Source organism: Dunckerocampus dactyliophorus, chromosome 17 (assembly GCF_027744805.1).
Source record: "Dunckerocampus dactyliophorus isolate RoL2022-P2 chromosome 17, RoL_Ddac_1.1, whole genome shotgun sequence".
NCBI lineage: Eukaryota > Metazoa > Chordata > Actinopteri > Syngnathiformes > Syngnathidae > Dunckerocampus > Dunckerocampus dactyliophorus.
In genome coordinates this window covers 3,444,905-3,472,044 of record NC_072835.1, presented here as the reverse complement: position 1 = coordinate 3,472,044, position 27,140 = coordinate 3,444,905, and the positions used below count along the sequence as shown (strand labels likewise).

At 37.9% G+C, this 27,140-nt stretch overlaps 3 protein-coding genes across 3 annotated transcripts; all 3 read right to left on the bottom strand.

The window, feature by feature from the left end:
* Positions 1–5,898: 5,898 nt before the first annotated feature.
* Positions 5,899–14,794, bottom strand: LOC129170313 (protein AMBP-like). The gene is made up of 10 exons (XM_054757725.1): positions 14,616–14,794; positions 11,044–11,186; positions 9,284–9,360; positions 9,095–9,211; positions 8,931–9,032; positions 7,781–7,830; positions 6,640–6,721; positions 6,400–6,567; positions 6,103–6,270; positions 5,899–6,018 (listed from the first exon to the last, which is right to left on the bottom strand). Exons 1-10 carry the CDS (start codon positions 14,733–14,735, stop codon positions 5,960–5,962), a joined length of 1,086 nt encoding a protein of 361 aa, XP_054613700.1. The 5' UTR covers positions 14,736–14,794; the 3' UTR covers positions 5,899–5,959.
* Positions 14,795–14,936: 142 nt separating this feature from the next.
* On the bottom strand, positions 14,937–20,864 carry LOC129170315 (protein AMBP-like). The gene is made up of 5 exons (XM_054757726.1): positions 19,167–20,864; positions 18,970–19,112; positions 18,830–18,906; positions 18,647–18,766; positions 14,937–18,377 (listed from the first exon to the last, which is right to left on the bottom strand). Exons 1-5 carry the CDS (start codon positions 19,269–19,271, stop codon positions 18,256–18,258), a joined length of 567 nt encoding a protein of 188 aa, XP_054613701.1. The 5' UTR covers positions 19,272–20,864; the 3' UTR covers positions 14,937–18,255.
* Positions 20,865–22,119: 1,255 nt separating this feature from the next.
* Positions 22,120–26,762, bottom strand: LOC129170037 (prostaglandin-H2 D-isomerase-like). Its single transcript, XM_054757176.1, has 7 exons — positions 26,558–26,762; positions 24,660–24,799; positions 24,443–24,519; positions 22,576–22,686; positions 22,397–22,498; positions 22,284–22,315; positions 22,120–22,216 (listed from the first exon to the last, which is right to left on the bottom strand). The coding sequence occupies exons 1-6, from the start codon at positions 26,690–26,692 to the stop codon at positions 22,284–22,286; spliced, it is 597 nt and encodes a 198-aa protein (XP_054613151.1). The 5' UTR covers positions 26,693–26,762; the 3' UTR covers positions 22,120–22,216.
* Between the last annotated feature and the right edge of the window lie 378 nt (positions 26,763–27,140).

Genomic DNA, 27,140 nt, shown 5'->3' with positions numbered 1-27,140 from the left:
ATAAAGTCTTACATTTACAAGAATAAAGTTGTGATATTACAAGAATAAAGTGGTAATATTAGTAGAATAAAGTCTTACATTTACAAGAATAAAGTCCTGATATTACAAGAATAAAGTGGTAATATTAGTAGAATAAAGTCTTACATTTACAAGAATAAAGTTGTGATATTACAAGAATAAAGTGGTAATATTAGTAGAATAAAGTCTTACATTTACAAGAATAAAGTCGTGATATTACAAGAATAAAGTGGTAATATTTGTAGAATAAAGTCTTACATTTACAAGAATAAAGTTGTGATATTATAAGAATAAAGTGGTAATATTAGTAGAATAAAGTCTTACATTTATGGCAATAAAGTCGTGATATTACAAGAATAAAGTGGTAATATTTGTAGAATAAAGTTTTACATTTACAAGAATAAAGTCGTGATATTACAAGAATAAAGTGGTAATATTTGTAGAATAAAGTTTTACATTTACAAGAATAAAGTTGTGATATTACAAGAATAAAGTGGTAATATTAGTAGAATAAAGTCTTACATTTACGGCAATAAAGTCGTGATATTACAAGAATAAAGTGGTAATATTAGTAGAATAAAGTCTTACATTTACAAGAATAAAGTTGTGATATTACAAGAATAAAGTGGTAATATTAGTAGAATAAAGTCTTACATTTACAAGAATAAAGTCGTGATATTACAAGAATAAAGTGGTAATATTTGTAGAATAAAGTCTTACATTTACAAGAATAAAGTTGTGATATTACAAGAATAAAGTGGTAATATTAGTAGAATAAAGTCTTACATTTATGGCAATAAAGTCGTGATATTACAAGAATAAAGTGGTAATATTTGTAGAATAAAGTTTTACATTTACAAGAATAAAGTTGTGATATTACAAGAATAAAGTGGTAATATTAGTAGAATAAAGTCTTACATTTACGGCAATAAAGTCGTGATATTACAAGAATAAAGTGGTAATATTAGTAGAATAAAGTCTTACATTTACAAGAATAAAGTCGTGATATTACAAGAATAAAGTGGTAATATTTGTAGAATAAAGTTTTACATTTACAAGAATAAAGTTGTGATATTACAAGAATAAAGTGGTAATATTAGTAGAATAAAGTCTTACATTTACGGCAATAAAGTCGTGATATTACAAGAATAAAGTGGTAATATTAGTAGAATAAAGTCTTACATTTACAAGAATAAAGTTGTGATATTACAAGAATAAAGTGGTAATATTAGTAGAATAAAGTCTTACATTTATGGCAATAAAGTCGTGATATTACAAGAATAAAGTGGTAATATTTGTAGAATAAAGTTTTACATTTACAAGAATAAAGTTGTGATATTACAAGAATAAAGTGGTAATATTAGTAGAATAAAGTCTTACATTTACGGCAATAAAGTCGTGATATTACAAGAATAAAGTGGTAATATTAGTAGAATAAAGTCTTACATTTACAAGAATAAAGTTGTGATATTACAAGAATAAAGTGGTAATATTAGTAGAATAAAGTCTTACATTTACAAGAATAAAGTCGTGATATTACAAGAATAAAGTGGTAATATTAGTAGAATAAAGTTTTACATTTACAAGAATAAAGTTGTGATATTACAAGAATAAAGTGGTAATATTTGTAGAATAAAGTCTTACATTTACAAGAATAAAGTTGTGATATTACAAGAATAAAGTGGTAATATTTGTAGAATAAAGTCTTACATTTACAAGAATAAAGTTGTGATATTACAAGAATAAAGTGGTAATATTAGTAGAATAAGGTTTTACATTTACAAGAATAAAGTTGTGATATTACAAGAATAAAGTGGTAATATTTGTAGAATAAAGTCTTACATTTACAAGAATAAAGTTGTGATATTACAAGAATAAAGTGGTAATATTAGTAGAATAAAGTCTTACATTTATGGCAATAAAGTCGTGATATTACAAGAATAAAGTGGTAATATTTGTAGAATAAAGTTTTACATTTACAAGAATAAAGTTGTGATATTACAAGAATAAAGTGGTAATATTAGTAGAATAAAGTCTTACATTTACGGCAATAAAGTCGTGATATTACAAGAATAAAGTGGTAATATTAGTAGAATAAAGTCTTACATTTACAAGAATAAAGTTGTGATATTACAAGAATAAAGTGGTAATATTAGTAGAATAAAGTCTTACATTTACAAGAATAAAGTCGTGATATTACAAGAATAAAGTGGTAATATTAGTAGAATAAAGTCTTACATTTACAAGAATAAAGTTGTGATATTACAAGAATAAAGTGGTAATATTTGTAGAATAAAGTTTTACATTTACAAGAATAAAGTTGTGATATTACAAGAATAAAGTGGTAATATTTGTAGAATAAAGTCTTACATTTACAAGAATAAAGTTGTGATATTACAAGAATAAAGTGGTAATATTAGTAGAATAAAGTCTTACATTTACAAGAATAAAGTCCTGATATTACAAGAATAAAGTGGTAATATTAGTAGAATAAAGTCTTACATTTACAAGAATAAAGTTGTGATATTACAAGAATAAAGTGGTAATATTAGTAGAATAAAGTCTTACATTTACAAGAATAAAGTTGTGATATTACAAGAATAAAGTGGTAATATTTGTAGAATAAAGTTTTACATTTACAAGAATAAAGTTGTGATATTACAAGAATAAAGTGGTAATATTAGTAGAATAAAGTCTTACATTTACAAGAATAAAGTCGTGATATTACAAGAATAAAGTGGTAATATTAGTAGAATAAAGTCTTACATTTACAAGAATAAAGTTGTGATATTACAATAATAAAGTGGTAATATTAGTAGAATAAAGTCTTACATTTACAAAAATAAAGTCCTGATATTACAAGAATAAAGTGGTAATATTAGTAGAATAAAGTCTTACATTTACAAGAATAAAGTTGTGATATTACAAGAATAAAGTGGTAATATTAGTAGAATAAAGTCTTACATTTACAAGAATAAAGTCGTGATATTACAAGAATAAAGTGGTAATATTAGTAGAATAAAGTCTTACATTTATGGCAATAAAGTCGTGATATTACAAGAATAAAGTGGTAATATTTGTAGAATAAAGTTTTACATTTACAAGAATAAAGTTGTGATATTACAAGAATAAAGTGGTAATATTAGTAGAATAAAGTCTTACATTTATGGCAATAAAGTCGTGATATTACAAGAATAAAGTGGTAATATTAGTAGAATAAAGTCTTACATTTACGGCAATAAAGTCGTGATATTACAAGAATAAAGTGGTAATATTAGTAGAATAAAGTCTTACATTTACAAGAATAAAGTTGTGATATTACAAGAATAAAGTGGTAATATTTGTAGAATAAAGTTTTACATTTACAAGAATAAAGTTGTGATATTACAAGAATAAAGTGGTAATATTAGTAGAATAAAGTCTTACATTTACAAGAATAAAGTCGTGATATTACAAGAATAAAGTGGTAATATTAGTAGAATAAAGTCTTACATTTACAAGAATAAAGTTGTGATATTACAATAATAAAGTGGTAATATTAGTAGAATAAAGTCTTACATTTACAAGAATAAAGTCGTGATATTACAAGAATAAAGTGGTAATATTAGTAGAATAAAGTCTTACATTTACAAGAATAAAGTTGTGATATTACAAGAATAAAGTGGTAATATTAGTAGAATAAAGTCTTACATTTATGGCAATAAAGTCGTGATATTACAAGAATAAAGTGGTAATATTAGTAGAATAAAGTCTTACATTTATGGCAATAAAGTTGTGATATTACAAGAATAAAGTGGTAATATTTGTAGAATAAAGTTTTACATTTACAAGAATAAAGTTGTGATATTACAAGAATAAAGTGGTAATATTAGTAGAATAAAGTCTTACATTTATGGCAATAAAGTCGTGATATTACAAGAATAAAGTGGTAATATTAGTAGAATAAAGTCTTACATTTACGGCAATAAAGTCGTGATATTACAAGAATAAAGTGGTAATATTAGTAGAATAAAGTCTTACATTTACAAGAATAAAGTTGTGATATTACAAGAATAAAGTGGTAATATTAGTAGAATAAAGTCTTACATTTACAAGAATAAAGTCGTGATATTACAAGAATAAAGTGGTAATATTAGTAGAATAAAGTTTTACATTTACAAGAATAAAGTTGTGATATTACAAGAATAAAGTGGTAATATTAGTAGAATAAAGTCTTACATTTACAAGAATAAAGTTGTGATATTACAAGAATAAAGTGGTAATATTAGTAGAATAAAGTCTTACATTTACAAGAATAAAGTTGTGATATTACAAGAATAAAGTGGTAATATTTGTAGAATAAAGTTTTACATTTACAAGAATAAAGTTGTGATATTACAAGAATAAAGTGGTAATATTTGTAGAATAAAGTCTTACATTTACAAGAATAAAGTTGTGATATTACAAGAATAAAGTGTTAATATTAGTAGAATAAAGTCTTACATTTACAAGAATAAAGTCCTGATATTACAAGAATAAAGTGGTAATATTAGTAGAATAAAGTCTTACATTTACAAGAATAAAGTTGTGATATTACAAGAATAAAGTGGTAATATTAGTAGAATAAAGTCTTACATTTACAAGAATAAAGTTGTGATATTACAAGAATAAAGTGGTAATATTAGTAGAATAAAGTCTTACATTTACAAAAATAAAGTCCTGATATTACAAGAATAAAGTGGTAATATTAGTAGAATAAAGTCTTACATTTACAAGAATAAAGTTGTGATATTACAAGAATAAAGTGGTAATATTAGTAGAATAAAGTCTTACATTTACAAGAATAAAGTTGTGATATTACAAGAATAAAGTGGTAATATTAGTAGAATAAAGTCTTACATTTACAAGAATAAAGTTGTGATATTACAAGAATAAAGTGGTAATATTAGTAGAATAAAGTCTTACATTTACAAGAATAAAGTCGTGATATTACAAGAATAAAGTAAAGTAATATTAGTAGAATATTTGTTCCTTGTACCCTGCGTTGTTCAGCAGTGATTTTCTGTTCTTGTTTTCGCCAGACGATCCTAATATTCCTAATATTCCTGCACGTGTCAGGAAGGAAGGAAACTTTGCTCTTGCTTCAGGCAAGCTTTTGTTTATAACGTGGCAGCAAAAACCCAGCAGTTGAGCACAAACAGATTAGCATGGTTGCCCTTCTCACTTCCACCTTCCTTACCCCGCCCCCCCCACATGACCAAGTTTTTTCTAAATTTAGGAGAATGAAGTCGTAAATTACGAGTTATTTCTCATAAATTTACAACTTTGTCGTAAATTTCCGATTTTCATGCTCAAAATCTGAGATTATCGTAATACTCCGTAACAGGCATTGGCTGACACATCAACGAGGGGGGGGGCGCGCTTGGGCAAAGGTAATATTACAATTTTTTTTTCTCGTAAATGTGTGACTTTTGTTCTTGTAAATGTATAACTCATGACTTTGCTACTTTATTCTTGCAAATTTACAAATTTATTCTCATGAATTACGACTTTTTTGTATGCATGACTTTTTTTTGCTCTCGCAAATGAACGACTTTATTCTCGAAATCTCAGATTTTTTTCCCCAACAAGTTTTGTTTATTGTATTTTTTTTATGTCTAAAAAGTGAATTCAATGCATTTTTTTGCCGTTTCATCGGGTTTTGTAGGCTTTAGTATTTTTTATTTCTAGCATATAAAATGCTAATATTTCATATGGCAGAGTCATGGCCTAAAATAAGATGAAAATGTTATTGGGCATGGCTGCATATGCTGTTTGTACGGTTGGAAAAAGAACCGATGTGCTGCATTTACTTCACACATGGAAACAACGGCACATAAAAACAGACAAATGGACTCCACATGTGAGCTCCGATTTATTGGGGAGATATTATTCCACATCTTTGCCTCTTCTGAGTCAACATTTAGACTGGAGGAGCTTGCGTCGTTTCCGCCAGGGACACGGCACTTGTAGCGTCTTCGTCTTTCAAAGAAAGAAAAAGGACGATGACGTGTGTTCCACGTGGCTATGCTGCGATTTTACCGGGTGACTGTGACGGGTGCCCACCTTTGGCGCCGCAGTACTCCTCGCACTCGGACTTGCTGTAGAACTTGTTTCCGTTGGTCTGGCAGAAGCCTGCTTTGTAGGGTAAACACACCCCCAGGTTGGAGTCAAACGACCAGGTGAGGGGCTGACCCGTGCACGCCTCGGCCACCAGGGGGAGCCGACACACAGCTGGGAGACGGATATGACGTCACAAAGTGGAAATAAAACAGAACTATACAGAGAAAGAACCTGTCCCGGGTACTACCCTTTACGTGACAAGGTTCACTCAAGTGTAAAAAGAAGCCAAGCAGTGCTGACCCGCGATGCGGCACCTCTGCAGGCACTCTTTCTCCGTCTTGAAGTTGTTTCCGTTGCCCAAGCAGCCTCCGTACTTGAAGAGCTGGCAGCTCAGTGAGGACGAGTTGTAGAAGTAACGCTGGTGGATGCCGAAGCACGGCCCCGTCTTCGCCGTCAAAGCGCACACCGCTGCACCGCCGAGGAAGGAAGCGAGATCAGACGAGCACCAACACGGTCGTTGGACTTTTTGTCACCTCCTACCTGAGTCGTTGAAGCTCAGCGTGTCATCACCAGAACCGTCCATGTCCGCAAGAGCCATTGGTGCTGCATCCCTTTTCACCCTCTGTGTCTCACACACACACACACACACACACACACACACACACACGTTGTACTTATTTAATCTCGTACATCATATTATAATATGAGAGTTTGTTAAAATGGACAACAAACGCCTCATGATGAGCCCGCCAATCACCAAACAAACAGCCAACATTTTTACACTTGTTTTTAATCATGGTAATATTTGACTATTATATTATGTATTACTAGGGGTGTCAGATAATATCGGTCCACCAGTATTATTGGCCTAATATTGGCATTAAAATGTAATATCGGTATCGTGATTTTTCCCTAGAATGAAAGCCGACAATAAACATAACGGTGTAGGTAGGCCTACGAGGTCCCGTATTTTCTGGCGTGCAAATGATGACCTCATCAAACCACCTCTAAAGCGTGTAAACAAACGAGGGTGGCTAGTAGCAAGTTAGCTCGCTCCTTCCATTCCATCCACCCATTTTTTTATGCCGCTTATCCTCACTAGTAGGCATGTTCCAATTCCCGGAAGTAAGCGAGGGTAAAATCTGACACTGAGTGTTGGACCACCTCGACGCATACGACGGCTTTGAATGTTAAGTCCAACTTGAAGCCTTTCCAACTCATGGAGATAAAAGGTATGTAGGCTATAAATTCACTTTAATATCTATCTGCAGATGAAACTTCACTCAAACCGGATGCCAGATATATTAATTTTGGCCAGGAATTACTATGACTACCCCACTTCATTTGTAGTGTGGCGTGGAAACCAATGCAGCGTGCTGAGTGCTGCACTACGAGTGCCAGGCGACATGAAAAGGATGACACTCGATTTTCTTCCCTGGACTTGTAAATGTCGACTCTGTTGACGTTTGAAACAGAAACTGTATCACAGCCTGTAAGCCTAATGCCAAGTATTTCTCAGAAGCTGTTGACAAGCTAATGGCTGATGCTCTATCATTAGCTCGTTAGCTTGACAGCAGATACGGTGTGTTCATTTCACCACAGGAGGTATGTGATGTTACACATATCCGTATCGGCTGATATCCGTATCGGAAACTGGACAATACTGCCACAAGTGACGTACCTGAAGCTCAAGCGTGAGCTCTGCCACCCGCCTGCCAGGAATGCAGTCACCTACGGCCACATTTGAACAACAACATCAACAAGTCATGAAGCACTTGGATCCGCTGCAGCATCTACGAGAACACTCTGTATATTTATTTCAATGTTTCATACTTTCTCATTATTTTCAGCAGATTTTTAAAAATACGATTTTAATTTATTTCTTTTTTTGGTTTGTAATAATAATAATCTGTATTTTTATCAACAATGCATCACCGGTATGTGTTTCGTGTGCACGTGGTGATCTACACTACCACTGGTGGCACACAGGCGCCATCTAGTGGTACGCAGGAACACTGCGGATTAAAAAAACTGGAACGATATTAGAGAAATACACATTTGTGAAATAATCGTACATATACACGTTTGTTAACCAAAGATTTGCTTTTAATTTATAATAAGATGAATTTTCCTTTGCTGAAATATTGACGTCATGAATGCTGTTCCAACAAGACATCATCAGGAGGGAAACTAACCCGACTCACGACCGTTTAACTCACCTAAACCAAACTATTCTGAAGCCATCTGAAATATTATTGCCTTACTCAAATAATAAAAGAAAAGACAAGAAAGAAATACAATTGAATTTTATTACATTCTGGAGACATCTAAAATATTCATGCTTACCCAAGAAATAAAAATAAAAATAAAATTCTGTGGCTATATGAAATATAGTTTGACTCAAATATTAAAATAAAATTACATTTGATTTAATTTTGGAGCTGTTTTAAATATTAAAGTTTAACTCAGGTCAAATTGAATCCAATTCTGGAGCCATCTGAAATATTCATGTTTAACTTACATAATGAAATTAAATAATATAACACTTTTATTCAATTCTGCAGCCATATGAAATATTCATGTTTGCCTCAAAAAAATCAACAAAATACAATAAAATAACATTTTGTTCAATTGTGCAGTTGTTTTAAATACTGCATTCATGTTGACCTCAAATAAAAGTAAATCCAATCTAATTGTACGGAGTACTGCGGCCATGTGAAATAGGAATGCTTGACTCTAATAAGAAACTACAAATGACAATAAGATGTGAGTGCTGGCGTGGACGTCTGCAAAGCAGGTACCGAGCATGACCCCGAGTGTGGCGACGATACCTTTGTTGTTTTTGATGATAATGTTGTCGTCAGTCATGCCCTGCTCTCTGACCAGCGTCTTGAAGTCATCCATTACCGTGTCCCTCACGTCCATGCTTCTACCTGAGGATGATGGACCAGTTAGGCTGAGACGGAGCAGACCAAGTGTGGATGTTCGTACGCACTGTAAAGCTTGACTGAGGTGCTGTTATGGACCGACGGCTTCTCCTTGACCGTGATTATGATGGCGTACTCGTCGTAGTTGGTGTGGACCACGTAGGCGTCCACATCTGTGGCCCACTCTGTCAGTGGAGGGATGGGGGGAGCGGTTAAATGTCGAGGAAATTCATCCATGCTGAGAAAGAGGAACGTACTTGCTTGATGATAGTTGAAGCGTCCTGGTGTTGCCGTCAGGTTATATTCTCCACTGGTCTCCTGACAGGTTCCATGTCTGCACACACATTCATTGTAATCTCGTGTGCACAATGTGTCAAACGTGGACAAAAGCTAAATGTGGGACAGTTTAAGAAGGAAACCAAGATGTTGTTGGCTTTTAGGAAATTTGTATGAGCTAAAAGTAATAAGACAGGATAACACAGGATGCCATCAGTGGATGTTATCATTGACACTATCATTACCTCCACCAAGCGCAGCGCATGCTAGCATTGCTAGGATGTTAATGTTGGCATACTAGCATTTTTTTTTTCTATTTTCAGGGGTAGACACATATATAAACACTTACCACTAACTAGGTGTTAGTATGCTAATGTTAGCATGTTAGCATTATCAGCATGCTAATAGTAGCATAGTGGCATTTTTAGCTGTTTTCATGGGTGGACACTTATATGAACACTTAGCACTATTATGCTAGGTGTTACCATGTTAACATCATAATGTTAGCCTTGCTAGCATGCCAACATTAGCATAGTAGCATTTTTATCCATTTTCATAGGTAGACATTATGCTAGGTGTTAGCATGCTAACGTTAGCATGTTAGCATTGCTAGCATGCTAACATGAGCATCTAGCATTTTTTGTAATTTTCATGAATATGAACTTAAGCAGACACTTAACGCTATCATGCTAGGTCTTAGCATGTTAATGTTAGCATGTTAGTATGCTAACATAATTATACAACATTTTTATAATTCTTCAAGTCATTCAAACCCTTCCATGGTATGTTTTCATGATCAAGGTAATATTTATGGTGTAAATCACAATGTGGGGGGAACTATGACGCTTGGCGAAGGTCTGCGCTCTCCGAGTGCTTTGCTAGTTAACTTTACACTCAGAAGGCAAATGAATATGTCCATGTTCTACTACTTATAGTACATAATATTTCACACTAAATCCTACATAGATCAATGGAAAAATACATGAAATCATGAATAAGTCAAAATTATTTTGGGCTTTTCATGGCAGATAAAAAGTAGACAATAATACATTTCATTACATTTTTTCAAAAGTTGATTTCCAATTCCTTAATAATTCTTTCTTTTTTTGTATTTCGATTTTTTTTTAATGATTATAATCATGATTTTATTGCACTGACATAATAATGGCAGGCTGCACGGTGGTCTAGTGGTTAGCGCGTTGGCCAATACAGGAACAGCCTGGAGATGGGGAAGATCTGGGTTCGATTCTCCCCTGGGCATTTCTGTTTGGAGTTTGCATGTTCTCCCCGTGTGTGCGTGTGGGTTTTCTCCGGGCACTCCGGCTTCCTCCCACATTCCCAAAAACATGCAGGTGAGGTTAATTGGCGACTCTAAATTGCCCATAGAATGTGAGTGTGAATGGTTGTTTGTCTATATGTGCCCTGCCATTGGCTGGCGACCAGTCCAGGGTGTACCCCGCCTGTCGCCCGAAGTCAGCTGGGATAGGCTCCAGCATGCCCCCGCGACCCTAACGAGGATGAAGAGGTATAGAAAATGGATGGATGGATAACAATGGCATCCATCAAACATAAAATGGAGACTTTCCAGTCTATCCATCCAAACATCCATCTTCTATGCCGCTGACTAAAAGGATGCTAACCTCCTCTAGTTTATGGCTACTCTTGTGCCAAACATTGCCCCCTGCTGGCATTATATGGTCTAACAATAACAACATTCTGCTGCCCCACAGGTCCAACTTACTTGAGTTTAGTTTGAAACATTTCCAGTTTATCATCGCTGGTTCCTCGCTGCAGCAGAAGCTTGTCGATGGTGGACTGGCTTCTGTGACGCTCAATGTGGGGGCACGTGGTCGCCTCGGCAACATTGTGCCAAGTCCCCAAAAACTGTCAACATACATCCAAACATACGAGGCTGTCACGTTCTATTTTACTTCCAGTAATCATAGCCAATAGCATCCTGGTCTAGTGCAGCACGGTAGAAACCATCAGTACACCGGACACATCTGAAGTTCAAGTGAGCTTCATTTATTCCACGGGAATCTTTTCTCAAAGTGACAAAACACGTAAGAAAAGTTGTGGTAGAGATATTCATGACAAGCATTTACCAAATTCAATCCATTTACCCCATCTTGTTGGAAAAAGTAAGCCCAATCTTCAGCGCCATTGTTAAAGGATCCTGGTAATCCTGGTAATCATGTTCCACGTCATTTCTTTAATAATGTACTTTGTACATGTTTAAACCTGATCTTATTGAACAAGTAAACACATTCTTAAGCACCATGCTGAGGGATCCTGGTAATCATGTTCCACGTCATTTCTTTAATAATGTACTTTGTACATGTTTAAACCTGATCTTATTGAACAAGTAAACACATTCTTAAGCACCATGCTGAGGGATCCTGGTAATCCTGGTAATCATGTTCCACGTCATTTCTTTAATAACGTACTTTGTACATGTTTAAACCTGATCTTATTGAACAAGTAAACACATTCTTTAGCACCATGCTGAGGGATCCTGGTAATCCTGGTAATCATGTTCCACGTCATTTCTTTAATAACGTACTTTGTACATGTTTAAACCTGATCTTATTGAACAAGTAAACACATTCTTAAGCACCATGCTGAGGGATCCTGGTAATCCTGGTAATCATGTTCCACGTCATTTCTTTAATAACGTACTTTGTACATGTTTAAACCTGATCTTATTGAACAAGTAAACACATTCTTAAGCACCATGCTGAGGGATCCTGGTAATCATGTTCCACGTCATTTCTTTAATAATGTACTTTGTACATGTTTAAACCTGATCTTATTGAACAAGTAAACACATTCTTAAGCACCATGCTGAGGGATCCTGGTAATCCTGGTAATCATGTTCCACGTCATTTCTTTAATAACGTACTTTGTACATGTTTAAACCTGATCTTATTGAACAAGTAAACACATTCTTTAGCACCATGCTGAGGGATCCTGGTAATCCTGGTAATCATGTTCCACGTCATTTCTTTAATAACGTACTTTGTACATGTTTAAACCTGATCTTATTGAACAAGTAAACACATTCTTAAGCACCATGCTGAGGGATCCTGGTAATCCTGGTAATCATGTTCCACGTCATTTCTTTAATAACGTACTTTGTACATGTTTAAACCTGATCTTATTGAACAAGTAAACACATTCTTAAGCACCATGCTGAGGGATCCTGGTAATCCTGGTAATCATGTTCCACGTCATTTCTTTAATAACGTACTTTGTACATGTTTAAACCTGATCTTATTGAACAAGTAAACACATTCTTTAGCACCATGCTGAGGGATCCTGGTAATCCTGGTAATCATGTTCCACGTCATTTCTTTAATAACGTACTTTGTACATGTTTAAACCTGATCTTATTGAACAAGTAAACACATTCTTAAGCACCATGCTGAGGGATCCTGGTAATCCTGGTAATCATGTTCCACGTCATTTCTTTAATAACGTACTTTGTACATGTTTAAACCTGATCTTATTGAACAAGTAAACACATTCTTAAGCACCATGCTGAGGGATCCTGGTAATCCTGGTAATCATGTTCCACGTCATTTCTTTAATAACGTACTTTGTACATGTTTAAACCTGATCTTATTGAACAAGTAAACACATTCTTAAGCACCATGCTGAGGGATCCTGGTAATCCTGGTAATCATGTTCCACGTCATTTCTTTAATAACGTACTTTGTACATGTTTAAACCTGATCTTATTGAACAAGTAAACACATTCTTAAGCACCATGCTGAGGGATCCTGGTAATCCTGGTAATCATGTTCCACGTCATTTCTTTAATAACGTACTTTGTACATGTTTAAACCTGATCTTATTGAACAAGTAAACACATTCTTAAGCACCATGCTGAGGGATCCTGGTAATCCTGGTAATCATGTTCCACGTCATTTCTTTAATAACGTACTTTGTACATGTTTAAACCTGATCTTATTGAACAAGTAAACACATTCTTAAGCACCATGCTGAGGGATCCTGGTAATCCTGTTCCACGTCATTTCTTTAATAACGTACTTTGTACATGTTTAAACCTGATCTTATTGAACAAGTAAACACATTCTTAAGCACCATGCTGAGGGATCCTGGTAATCCTGGTAATCATGTTCCACGTCATTTCTTTAATAACGTACTTTGTACATGTTTAAACCTGATCTTATTGAACAAGTAAACACATTCTTAAGCACCATGCTAAAGGATCCTGGTAATCATGTTCCACTTAATTTCTTTAATAATGTACCTTGTGCATGGTTAAACGCGATCTTATGGAACAATTAAACATATTCTTTAGCACCATTCTAAAGGACGCTGGTAATGCTGGTTTGTTTTATTTTACTTTGGAATGCACATACATATGTGAAATATAAAGACTTGTGCCATTATTTAGCACACCTTTTACATTTACCACATCCTAGTAATTCTGGTAATCATGTTCCTCCTAATTTCTTTAACAATTTTGCACGGTTAAACCCAATCTTATTTTCAACAAGTAAAGACATTATTTAGGACTATCCTAAAGGATCCTGGTAATCCTGGTATTCATGTTCCTTCTCATTTCCTTAATGTACTTTGCACATATTTAAAACCAATCTTATTGAACAAGGCTTTCTTTTGTACCTTTCCAAAGGATCCTGGTAATGTTGGTTTGTATTATTTTACTTTGAAATGCACATATATAAGTGAAATATAAAAACGTGTGACCGTTTACATTTACCACATCCTGGTAATCATCCATCTTCAATGCTGCTTATCCTCATTAGGGTCGCCATATGGAGCCTATCCCAGCTGACTTTGGGCGAGAGGCGGGGTACACCTGGACTGGTGGCCAGCCAATCACACGCCACATATAGACAATCATTCACTCTCACATTCATAATTTCACAATTTCGAGTCCAATGAAGCTAACATGCATGTTTTTGGAATGTGGGAGGAAACCGGAGTACCCGGGGGGGACCCACGCGCGCACGGGGAGAACATGCAAACTCCACACAGAGATGCCCAACGGAGATTCAAGCCCAGATCTTCCCCATGTCCTAACTGTGTGGCCAACATGCTAACCACTAGGCCATTTAATAATGACCTTTGCGCACGTTTAAAACCAATGTCATCCAACAATGAAACCTTTCTAAAGTGTCCTGGTAATCCAGGTCAACTTGAGCAACACTAGCATAAAGCTATACTTTCTTGTGTCATATTGAGCTAAAATGCCCGCAGTTACCAAATAAAAATTCACTTGAACTTTAAAATGTGTACAGCATAAGAGATGGTGGACCTCACCCTGGTTAGATCAAAGTTCTCCTGGGTGGGGAACAGAGGTTCTTCGGCAATAGGGAGCCCCTGGATGGTCCAGGTCCACACCAGGACCAGTAGATGAAGCAGAACCACAGCTTTCTGCATGCTTGCTTTCTCAGCCTGCCAACAGTGTGCTCGTCTCTGTGAGGACTGATGTTCTGATTCCAAGAACGTTGGGGTGGGGGGCGGGGGGCACTGACCCGTGTCACAGAACAAACACGTTAAAGAGCAAAGTTCTGATGTGCTTTAGTGGGCTGATGATGGACTTCAGGAGTTTGGCAAAATCAAACAAATCAATATGTGATCGTTAATGAGTAGCGAATGAATGCGTGCTGTTTTACCTTCAAGTACGTTGTTGCTCCTCCGATGAAAACCCCGCATCTCCACTTGATGATCCAAACATGAACATGCACACTTAGATTTCATGTTTCTGCTGTCAAAACTGTCTACTTACCCGTCGTTTGTCTTCATCTTAGTCAATTACACATAAAAATACTGTATGTAACCCGCATGTTTCAGCTAGCCCCGCGCTGGGCTCAAACACGACCTTTGGAATGGGTGACGAGAGCGCTGACCGTTGGGCCGAAAGCCCAGACGCTTGACCCAGCGTTCTTAAGGTCGAGGGAGTGTTTACCAACTTACACTTGCGCAGCCACGCTGGCGGGCATCCATTGCGTTTACAGTACATTCATGTAAACATTTGGTTAAGCTAATTCTCCACAATCACTGAGCATTTGTCTAATGACGATACAATGTATGCTAGAGGGGTGCTCCGATCCATCGGCCACCGATCAGTATCGGCCGATTACCGTGAAAAAGCACGGTAAAAAGCAAGCAATATCCCAAAACTTGCTTTTAAACGCTGATCCCCTTCGACGGTCAGCTCCACCTCCATTGCAGCAGCCGACCTAAAGCCACCGTCTCCCACCCACTTTCCTTTCACAAAGCCAAAACAAACAAGTCTGTCCTGTGGGACTTCCTGTCGTTGTGAGAGTGATAGAACTTTTGCATCCTCGTCTACCGTCCTCCTTGACTGTGGAGTCCCCCAGGGATCAATCCTGGGGCCCATCCTGTTTGCGCTATACCTGATCCCACTTAGTACAATATTTAGAAAGCATGGCATCTCCTATCACTTTCATGCAGATGAAAGCCTGATTTACTTACCTCTTACTTCCAAGAAACGACCATGCCCCCCCGACACCCCTTCTTGAGTGCTTAAGCGACGTCAAGGTCTGGTTGGCTTCAAATTTTTTAAAGCTCAATGAGGGGAAGACAGAAGTTATCCTCCTTAATAATAGTGGCCCCTCTTGGACTTGGGCCCCATCAAGAACCAAGTCAGTCCCACAGCCACCAGCCTTGGCGTCATAATCGACGGTGATTTTAAACGTCATAAACAAATTAACGCCGTTGTAAAATCCTCTTTTTATCAACTTCGGCTTCTATCCAAAGTATCCAAGCCATGCACGCTTTTATTTTGTCACATCTGGACTACTGTAATGCCCTTTACTTTGGAATAAGCCATACATGACTCTCTCGCTTCCAGTTAGTCCAGAACTCTGCAGCACGGCTTTTAACAGGAACCAAAAAGAGGGAGCATATTACCCCAATTTTAGCCTCCCTGCACTGGTTGCCTGTGCGTTTTAGAATTGATTTTAAGATCGTTTTGTTTGTTTTTAAGGCGTTGAAGGGGCTGGCCCCTCAGTACATCTCGGACCTCATCCAAATGTACACTCCAGCGCCACATTGAGGTCCGAAGGCCAGCTCCGACTGGTGGTGCCTAAGACCAGACTTAAGACCAGGGGAGACCGGGCCTTTTCCGTAGTTGGCCCAAAGCTGTGGAACACTCTCCCCCCTCATGTAAAAACAGCCCCCACAATTGAAAGCTTTAAGTCTCGTCTTAAAACTCACTTTTATCCTCTGGCGTTTAACTCGGCATAAGTCGTGTGGTCCTCTGTGTCTTTTATTCTTTTTTACTTTTACATGGTTTTATTTTATTTTTTTTTATTTAATTTAATTTAATTCTATTTTATTTACTTCTTTATTTTTTTTACCTACTTCTTGTATTTATTGCTTTTATAGTTTTTACCAGTTTCTTGTTTTTTATTTGATCTTTTAGTTTTTACTGTACTAGTTAGTACTTTTATTTATTATTTATGGTTTTACTAGTCTGTGCAGCACTGTGGAAACAGTGTTTATAAAATGTGCTATATTAATAAAGTGGATTGGATATTCACTTTGTTTGGGTTGAAATAAGCTATGAACATAAATGTTTTTTTATGTTTTCTATTTTCAAAATGACACTGTGATCAGTCGCGGTATCGGCCGATTTCACTCATGGATGATCGCTATCGGCAGCATAAAAACCTGATCGGAGCATCCCTAGTATCCATTTCATCCAAGTGTACGCACTGCGTATAACCTTTATACTCAGCTCAGAGCTCGTGAATACATTGTACACTGTTGTGCGCCTAGCCCCGCCCACCGCTCTTGCTCACCATCATGGCGGACCTCCTGCTCCATAGCGTACGACACGCTGTTCCATTCATTTGCAGTTGAATCGGCAGTCTGCTTAAGTCTCGTGGCCTTGCCAGAAGCAGGCGCGGGTAGTAGCTGACCAAACAATTTCGTGTACACAACATTTTCAAATACATTTTTTTTTAAATCACCACCAGATAGCAAAATGATTTACCTATTTACTGGGGTCCCTGTTCGTCACGGGCCCTTGGAATGTTCCTACCTTCACCCCCTTTATACGCCCCTGTACTTTCATGTGAACACTTAGCTTTATAAGGCTTTATTTCTATTACATGTACGCTAGCATGTCTTCCAATGCATTTTGACCACAACCCACAGGGGGCGCCACTGCCATTTACAGGACAAGGAAGGAAGAAAGAACGTCTACAAACAACACACTTCCGTAAAAGCGCCGACCATTACGTCTGGTCTGACTGCAATGAATAAAAGTATCAGAAAAGTAGCTTCCAACAATATCAAATTAAAGGCACAAGATGCATACAGACTCACCACTGGTACGAGCCTGGAGTTTGTTTTCCAGAGGGAAAATGATCACATCGTTGTTTTGATGTGTGGGCTACAGCCGGTGTGCTAGCATGAATTAACTTGGCATGGAATAAATACAAACAGTAGCACTCAACACACACATAATAACGTCATCAAACCTCACGTTTATGCATCCTCACCAAGTATCAGCGTTTGGAAACAACACTGAATGGAAAAATATAAAAGTAAGTCTATTTGTGGTAGCATCGGAGAAACCACCACTTTATCTCGGCCAACACGATTATGATGCGTTCAAGGACTGCTGGGAATAAACGCACGGCCAAACCTAATGAAAGACCACTTAAACATGGAAAAACTATAGGCTTCCTAACAGTGTATTATTTTTCCAATAAAATATTAGATTTTATTCCCAAAACTAATACACATTTACATAAAATCGGATGTAGTTATTTACAAAACCTAGCCATCCGGTGGTGGGGGAGCCCTGATTTACAGCAAATATTGTACAGTATATAAATGACGTTATAGCGATTGTGAAAGGTAAAACTAGGACATAATTATTGAAATGTTGTCAGTCAACAGTGCAACAAGAGTGCATGAATTTTCATATGCACGTATTTAAAATTCTGTTCTCATTAAAGATGATGCTGTCATCTCTCATCCCATGTTTTTGGACCAGCGCCTTGAAGTCCTCCAGCACCGCAAGCCTCACATCCAAAGATCGAGCTGTGGAAAGTAAAATTATAGTCAGAATTCTTTCGTAGCCCACTCGTCCTTTACTATTAAATATAGAAATATATTTTATGCAACATAACACATGACTTGCATTCTTGAACAGTACATTGTTTTGGTTGTGTTGCTGCTGTGTTGGGCAAAATAAACAATCATGTGGTGAAAGAGCGATGTTTTCCTTTCGCTTTCTCATGCACTCCACATCATGAATCAAGTCAAGAAATATATATGATGAGTTTTTGCATTTGGGAGCAAAGCCTCACTATAAAGTTTGAGGATGGTGGTTTTATTCTGTGACGTTCTCTCCGTGCTCAGCAGACCCATCATGGCGTACTCGTCATAGTCGGTATGGACCACGTAGGCGGCAACATCCACGCCGAGCCCTTTAGGGACACAGTGTGTTAAAATTGAGCTAATTTGTGTGATTTGAAAGGGAGGAGACTTACTTGCAACATGGTAGAAAAACTTCCCTGCTGTTTCTGTGGAAGCGTACTGCACGGATGTCTGCTGGCATGAACCATTTCTACACACAAAACAATCACGTGAGCTCGTGTAGCACGCTAACCTGCTAGCATGATGGTCTCACCTGGAAATGGCCGACGTCACCGTAAGGTTCCCATGATGGGATCGCTTCAAGTCCAAAGCAACAACACCCGGGCTTGCCTTCTTGTTGCGTGTGTAATGTGGACAATCAGACACCACGCCCCCCTCATACCACCTCCCCACAAACTGGAAAGAGCCCCGTCATCATCAAGCATGCACGCAAAAACAGCAAAAACTCACCTGCTCCACGTCAAAGTTCTCCTGGGGCAGCAAAGTGAGTCCATGCAGGATCCGCGGCCACGTAAAAACCAGCAAAGGCAACAAAATCCAAACTCTATTCGGCATATTCTTCACTCTGGCGCTCGATACCTCACACACTCCTGCAAAGAGGACTTGTTGCTCTGTGGGGGCTGGGTGGGGTGCAAAGTTCTAACATGAAAGGACACGTTAGCATTTGAAGCTACCAATCAATACACAGCTAAAGAAATGTCAAATCCAGCTTTTCAACAAGAAGAAGAGCTACTTTTTTACACATACAGTACTGTAATCCCTCGTTATATCGCGGCTTTTCAAAAAATAATTAGCAAATGATCGCCGTTTCGTAGTTGACTATGACCTATTATTAGTCAAAAATATTGAAAGAGAGGCAATGGCCTTTAATAGTCACTTATACTGAGGTACAAGCTAAATTGTGCAATCACCCGTCCGTACATATTCAACATACCATACAATATGACAGGGGGTTTAGACGGGACAGGATGACTGGGCGATAAAAGGTGAAGAGGAAAGGGGAGAACAAGAGGAGAGAGGAGGAGGGAAAAAAAAGTACCAACTATGTTCCTATGGAGGAGTAGTGCTGGCAACACAGACACAAATAAGCACACTTTACAACATAAGAACTGAAAGACTTGCACCAGCGGAGGGGGAAAGGGAGGTGGAGGTGTTCCAGCGCAGGCCGGCAGCCAGCCACTCGTCGCAGGAACAAGCGCGTACTGTGGACCCCGCCTGTCAGCACTGGAGGGAAAGACAAGTTAAAAGTAGTGTTGTGGTCAGTAGGCATCAGTAACGTTATGAGACATGACGTTAGATGACATTACCCCTCACACTGCATGGAGTCTGGCTACTGAGCCAGCAGAGCTCAGCCGACGTGCCATGGCTGAGATCGAGTGGGAAAAAAAGGTTCTCCTCTCATTTCGTGTGGAAGTGGTAAGTTTTTGGCTTCTTTGTCCTTCATCCCCACTCAGATTGAAACACTTTAAGTTTAGAATAAGTACATTAGAGAGGCTAACTAGTTAGCTCACTAGCTTGCTGTGCTAGCATCGACAATCCGTTATGTCCCTGCAGTGATCCCGTAGCCTGAGTAATGTGATATAAACAAAGAATAATAAGAGTGTAAAGGTGACTATAGGGGTATTATTTCATGTCTAGAGGGCTCTAATAATGTTAAAACCCGTACAGGTTTTGTATGCTTTAACTACGAAAAAATCTTCCATTTACTAACATTGACTCATATATCGCAGAAATTCGTTTAACGCAGGATTTAATAAGGTATTACTGTACTGTGTATAGCAGTTAATTAGTTCCAAACCTGATAAGTGAATTCCTTCTTTATAAATGTAATATTTTCATAGTTATGTCAAACCTTTTTATGACTTTCTAAGTACAATTTTGACCATTATTGGAGTCCTCTAGACATGAAACAACACCCATATCCCGTAATTTCCAGTGTATAAGCCGAACCCACTAAATTTCGAGAGAACAAGAGATTTGCTCATAGATAAGACACATCAAACTATAAGCCACACACACAAGTCCGTGAGGACGAGGCAGCTCTTTGACAGGATCCAATCATAAGCTGCGAATAAACTCACAACGAGCTTATCAACCTATTGGAAATCGCAGGAGGTCATTCCTCCTGCTGCCTTCGTCCACCAGAGGGAGCCATTGAAGCCTTCGGCCTCCGGCTCCTGTGGCTCCCTCTGGCGGACAACGGCAGCTGAATGAATCAGCTTTGAAGTCATTTCGAAATAAACTGAAATGGAAGTCAGCTGGGATAGGCTCCAGCATGACCCTAATGACGAGAAGCGGTACAGAAAATGGATGGATGGATGAATTAAATTCAATTTATTATAAAGCGCCAAATCACAACAGCAGTTATCTCATGGCACTTTACACATTGATATTGGAAGGTCGCATTGATAAAAATGAATGAAATGATGGAAATGACTAAAAATGAATAAATTGAAAAACCAAAACACCAAAATGGAAAAATCTGCAGTAATTTTACAAGAAAAAAGTTAAAAATATTAAGAGATTGCAATATTATGAGGAAAACTAATGTCATTTTGGTAGCAGAAAGTTGAAATATTAAAGAAAAAAAATAATTTTTTGTAAAAGTAATAATATTTTGAGAAACAAACAAAATCATAAATAAAGATGTAATTTTGGAAAATTAGGTTGCGGAAAAGTTATAATATTACGAGAATAAAGTCAAAATATTATAGGAATAAAGTCAGAATTCAAAGAAGAATATTATATATATATATATATATATATATATATATATATATATAAGTAGAAAGTTAAAACGGGGCAGAAATGGAAAACAAAACATCTGGAATTTTACGAGAATAAAGTCAAAATATTAAGTCGAATTCTATCAAGAAAAAAATTTGCAATTTTACAAGAATAAACTTAAAAATAGCCATTTTCATAGCATATTAGATATAAGAAAAATATGCTATTTAAAAAAAAGTCATAATACAAAAACAAACAAAACAAAATAAAGCTGTAATTTTTGAAAATAAGGTTGGGGAAAAAGAAGTGAATTATATATCAGGTTATAAATATTATGGGAATAAAGTCAAAATATTACGGCAATAAAGTCATATTACTTTGATTATTTAAAAAAAAAAGAAAGTTGAAATATTCTAAAAATAAAAAAAAATGGTGGAAAAAAATCCAAGTTGATATTAATTTGATGTTTTTTCACCTATTTTTTCTTGAACTATATAGAACTTCTTAGCATATCTACATGTGTTGCTTCACAAAATATAAAAGTGGCAAAGTTGCATCCTTTCATCTTCCACTATCTGGCCCTCGTTGGAAAAACGTTTGGCCACACCTGGCCAAAAATGATAACCAAAGCCCCCCCCCACCGCGCCACGTCTGGAAAAGTCATCCTCAGACAGACTTTGATTGATTATTGTTTATTTAGCAAGACTGATACATTTCGCCAAGTCATAATGGCTTTACTGGTAAATCCATGCAGGAAAAAGGTGCACAGGAACCTGAAAGACAACATACTGATGAGTTGGGTGTGATTCATATCAATAACAATAATATCAAGAAGCTCACCTAGCGTCCAGATGGCGATGGAGGGCAGTTCTCTGTGGGTTTCATACAAAAACAATCACGTAGCAAGAAAAGAATGAGGCAGAGACAAATAATATGCTGTTTTCCTTGCATACCTGCTGGAGGCGGCGTGAGAATGGCCTCTCTGGGAAATCCTCGCGCCAAAGCAAAGGCTTTAAACTTGTTAATGATGTCATTTCTCAGCCTCTGGGAGCGCCCTGCAGGCAAGTACGCACGCATGTAAGCATGTACAGTAGGTAGAGTATGTACACAATGTGTGTATTATGTGTCTCACCGTAAAGGGCCACCTGTGTGTACTCTCTGTGGAAAACTTTGTGTTTGAGCACCAGAGCATATTCGCTGTAGTTTGTCTCCACCACCGTGATGTCCTTCACCATGTTGTGACCTGACACACAACAACGTTCTTATATTCATTTTCATGCTCAGTACACAAGTCAACGTGGGAAATACTGGGAGGTTTGCAGGTTTTCACGTTTTTAGAACTTAATGCTTACTATCATGTCAAAAATTCTACATGTTAAAATGGACTATATTGCAGTAGTCTTTTGTTTAGATTAAATTGGATTCATTATAAAATTATTTAAAAAAATAAGACATTTAAATAAATACAACATCAGAATATAAAAACTATAAATAATATAATTATAATAATTGTACAACTTTTCCTTAGTCAAGAAAAATAATCTTACAAGGAGAATAAAAAGTCGACATAAAAAAAAAATAAGGTCATAATATCGTGAGAAAAAAAGTCGTAATCTTACGAAAAAAAATAAAAGCTCAATTCTTCCCCCCAAAAAAGGTCTTAAAATTAGGAGAAAAAAAGGCCTGGAGGAGGGGCACAATGGCAAGCGTCTGGCGGCCAGGCCGACACCCATGGGGCCCGGCCGGGCACAGCCCGAAGAGACGAAATGGGTCCCCCCTCCAATGAGCCCACCACTCATGGGAGGGGCAAAAGGGCTCGGGTGCAGAGTGAGCTGGGTGGCAGCCGAAGGCGGGGGACATTGGCGGTTTGATCCTCGGCTACAGAAGCTAGCTCTTGGGACATGGAATGGCACCTCTCTGGTAGGGAAAGAGCAACAAACACTATGTTCAGGCATAAGGGTGTCCACATGTGCACTTGGCACCAGGACACCCAAGGCCGCACTTTGATTGACTTTGTGGTTGTGTCATCGCACTTGCGGCCATACTGTATGTTTTGGCTACTCAGGTGAAGAGAGCTGTCAAGCAATCACCACCTGGTGGTAAGTTGGCTCCGATGGTGGGAGAGGATGCTGGTCAGACCTGGCAGGCCTAAACGTATTGTGAGGGTCTTCTGGGAACGACTGGCAGAGTCCCTTGTCAGAAGGAGTTTCAACTCCCACCTCCGGGAGAACTTCCACCATGTTCCAAGGGAGGTGGCAGACATTGAGTCCAAATGGACCATGTTCTGTGCCTCCATTGTCAAGGCAGCTGATCGGAGCTGTGGCCGTAAGGTGGTCGGTGCCTGTCATGGCGATAATCCCAGAACCCATTGGTGGACACCAGTGGTGAGGGATGCCGTCAAGATGAAGAAGGAGTCCTATCGGGCCTTTCTGGCTCATGGGACTCCGGAAGCAGCTGACAGGTATCGGCAGGTCAAGCGGTCTGCGGCTCTGGCAGTCGCTGAGGCAAAAAAATCGGACGTGGGAGGAGTTCAGAGAAGCCATGGAGAACGACTTCCGGAGGCCGAAGCAGTGCGCAGTCAACATCGTGTATTGTGGGGATGGCGTGCTGCTGACCTCGATTTTAAAAGTACAAATAAATAAAGCAATTAAATAAGCTCTGGTTCTTCCCACTTCTTTTTGGTGTAATGTCAGAACAATAAAGGCATTTTTTTAAGTAATATCATGAGAAATAAGTCCTATTTTCTTCTAGAAAAACAGTAGCAATCTTATCAAAATAATGAAAGCTGGTCTGTTACACGAGGAAAAAGCCATCTTTTCTTCCACAAAAAAGTAGTATTTGAAGAATAATGGATTTTATTATTTTTTACAGCTACATTTTCCGAGGAAAGTCGCAATCTTGCCAGAAATAAAGAACATGAAGTATTAAGACAATAAGACATTTTTCACATCCATACTAAATGAAGACTTTGTTATTTTCCGAGACAAAACGTGACTTACGTGTGCTGAAGTAGGTGAAGTGTCCTGGAACGGTCGTCTTCTCGTAGTAGTACATTTTACTGCGACACCCTGCAGGCCTGACACACACACACGCACACACACGCATGCGTGCACACACGTCAGTAAATCCTGTGTAGAACATGAACTTCCCAAAGAAGTGTAGATGTTGGTCATTGAAGGCATCACTGATGGATAAAACACATGTTGACTGACTCACGTGGCGTCCCACATTGTGAGGTTGACGTTGCCGTTTGCTTGCGCGCTGACTACGCCCACAGAGGCCCTCACCTTGTCTCTGTACGGGACAAAGCTCGGCGAGTCGTACGCCAGACCCACACGGTACCATTTCCCTGCAAACTTTACACAACACACACAATTCACTTGTTTTCTTTTTTTTAAGCGCCCACAATATTATTTAAATTTCAAAAAAAATTGTCGAGTTGTAGTTGTTGTGTTCTGCAAATGTTGCTGCTACCTTTTAAGGTAGCGCTCAAGGTCATTTGCGGTATCAGCAGAATTTAAGCAAACATCAACTAGGCGGCAAAAAGTAGCAACGTCATATACTCACATTGGCGGCGGGCTAAACCAACGTCATTGCACAATGCTAGCAGCTGGTAACAAAACGTGAAAGCCACACACTAGCAAACATTCGACTAAATTAGCAACATGCTAAAGCAATATCACCAACATATATTGGCGGCGCACTAAATGAACATCATCAAACTACGTTACCAACATGTTAATAAATGTTAATAAATTTGTTAGCCACAGGCTAACAAACAAAGTTAGCAACATGCTAAACCAATATCACCAACCTATAGCAACGTGCTAAATTAAAACATTTTAGCAAAGTGTTAATAAAACATCATCAAAGCCACACGCTAAACAGACACCAGTTGTTTATTTTAGCAACATTCTAAACACACGTCATCACACTACTGCAGTGACGTGAACGCAATGTGAAAACATCAGTTTTGAGAATTTCGCTTAAAATACTGAAACAATCAGGGCTTTTCTGTTGTCTTTGATTACATATTTGTTAATATCATTTTTTTTTACTTGGGGTAAGTTTCCTACGGAGCCCCCGAGGGCACATGGGAAAAAAAAATTATGGGTAAAAAAAACAAAGGACACATTTTTGCGTTCTCTCGCAAAACTATGTGAAACTACAGGACACATTTCTGGTTATAGCTTGCCGCCACATAGCGAAAATCGGGTGGAATTGCACATAATTTCATATTCATCTTCAGCATTTGTGTATCCCTTGCTGCACAATTATAGATATATAAAGTGATACTGTAACTACAGAAACAAGTTTTCCATTCCGCGATGATGAATCGGCTCGTCTTTTGAAAATAAAATTCTAACATCCGGTCCTAGCAAGTGTTTCAGGAAACATCTCTTTCAGTGCTGGTACCCTAAAGGAAATACATGGATTAGCCATACATCGAATTATTTCACTTATGTGCACTGCGCGTCCTATAAGTAGACAGTCGTATCAGAAACTCAACGAATGTGCTGCTCTTAATTTGAAATTTCAACACAAACATCCGCTCTGAACACGTAAGTAGCGGAAGTACAATGCTGTCAATGTAAACAATTTCGCCTTATCTCGCAAAAATTCTTTTTTTTTTTTTTAACCCATCAGTTTTTTTCTTCCATGTCACTCGGGGGCTCCGTAGTTCCCCTTAATTGTGGCCCACTTCAACGAAATTTGACGTTTCCTGTCAGTGTTTGCCACATTTAAACTTAACCGCTATGAAAGTTAGCTCCACTAGGTGTTAGTTAGCTACCCTATTAAAGTTTGATAGTTAGCTCGCCTGACAGCGCTTTTAAAACATATAGCATAGCATACAAAAATGTTGATAAGTGTGTTGGAAATAAACAAAACATTTACTATTACCTCATAATTCGTTAGCTGCAAGTCACGAAGGCCCATTTGTAGCGGTATATAATATGACAAAAAAGACTGGCAGTGTGTGATGATACACATCAGGCTAGTAAACAAAGGGGTGTGGGTACGTTATTAATATACACGTACACTGGAAGAGTGTATTTGTGTACATAGGACGCACCAAATACCAATTTCACTCTTAAAAGTCAAGTTGAACGTACCCGCTGGAGGTTGAATTCCCTCTGCGGCCTGACGTCTGTGTGCGGCGGCGTCGCCGTGGCCAACATCGCCATGACGACAGCCACCACGGCTGTCCTCATGATGCTGGCGAAGGAAGCGAGGAAGAAAGGCTGCATGTGTTGAGTGGGCAGAGTGAACCGAGTGGCCTGAAATGTAGTCTTTGCAGCAATATTTGCTTTTTTCCCCCCAACCGGGGCCCACCACCCCCCCGTTTGCCAGCCAATCACGGCGGAGGAGCGGCTGTCGGGGGGGAGCAGCGGTCAAGTGTGTATTGCCAAAACAAGCGTCTGCAAGGCCGCTAATGAATAATAAATCATGGCTTTGTGCTTTGCAGCATCAGCTGAGGGCTCACGTGAGCAACCTACAAGATTCCCAAACACTTGTTTTGCTCTCAGGAGGTTTTGGGTCACGTGGCTTCTACGCTTGTCCTTTACAGCAAAACATTTTACCACAACTACCATCTAAAGATGTTGCTTTTGTGCCACCGCGTATAGCTTGTAGTCCCACGTCACAAAATATTTCAGCATATTTTATTACAAATTTCAGTGACCCCGCGACCCCATG

Coding starts and splice junctions, on each gene's coding strand:
- LOC129170037 (XM_054757176.1), bottom strand. CDS start 26,692: ATGCAGCCTTTCTTCCTCGCTTCCTTCGCCAGCATCATGAGGACAGCC. Junction 22,499..22,575: donor CACACAGGTGGCCCTTTACG/GTGAGACACATA, acceptor ACTTGCCTGCAG/GGCGCTCCCAGAGGCTGAGA. Junction 22,316..22,396: donor TCTCACGCCGCCTCCAGCAG/GTATGCAAGGAA, acceptor TGAAACCCACAG/AGAACTGCCCTCCATCGCCA.
- LOC129170315 (XM_054757726.1), bottom strand. CDS start 19,271: ATGCCGAATAGAGTTTGGATTTTGTTGCCTTTGCTGGTTTTTACGTGG. Junction 18,907..18,969: donor GTGACGTCGGCCATTTCCAG/GTGAGACCATCA, acceptor TTTTGTGTGTAG/AAATGGTTCATGCCAGCAGA. Junction 18,767..18,829: donor GTTTTTCTACCATGTTGCAA/GTAAGTCTCCTC, acceptor GTGTCCCTAAAG/GGCTCGGCGTGGATGTTGCC.
- LOC129170313 (XM_054757725.1), bottom strand. CDS start 14,735: ATGCAGAAAGCTGTGGTTCTGCTTCATCTACTGGTCCTGGTGTGGACC. Junction 9,212..9,283: donor CTTCAACTATCATCAAGCAA/GTACGTTCCTCT, acceptor CTCCACTGACAG/AGTGGGCCACAGATGTGGAC. Junction 6,019..6,102: donor GGAGTACTGCGGCGCCAAAG/GTGGGCACCCGT, acceptor TTTCTTTGAAAG/ACGAAGACGCTACAAGTGCC.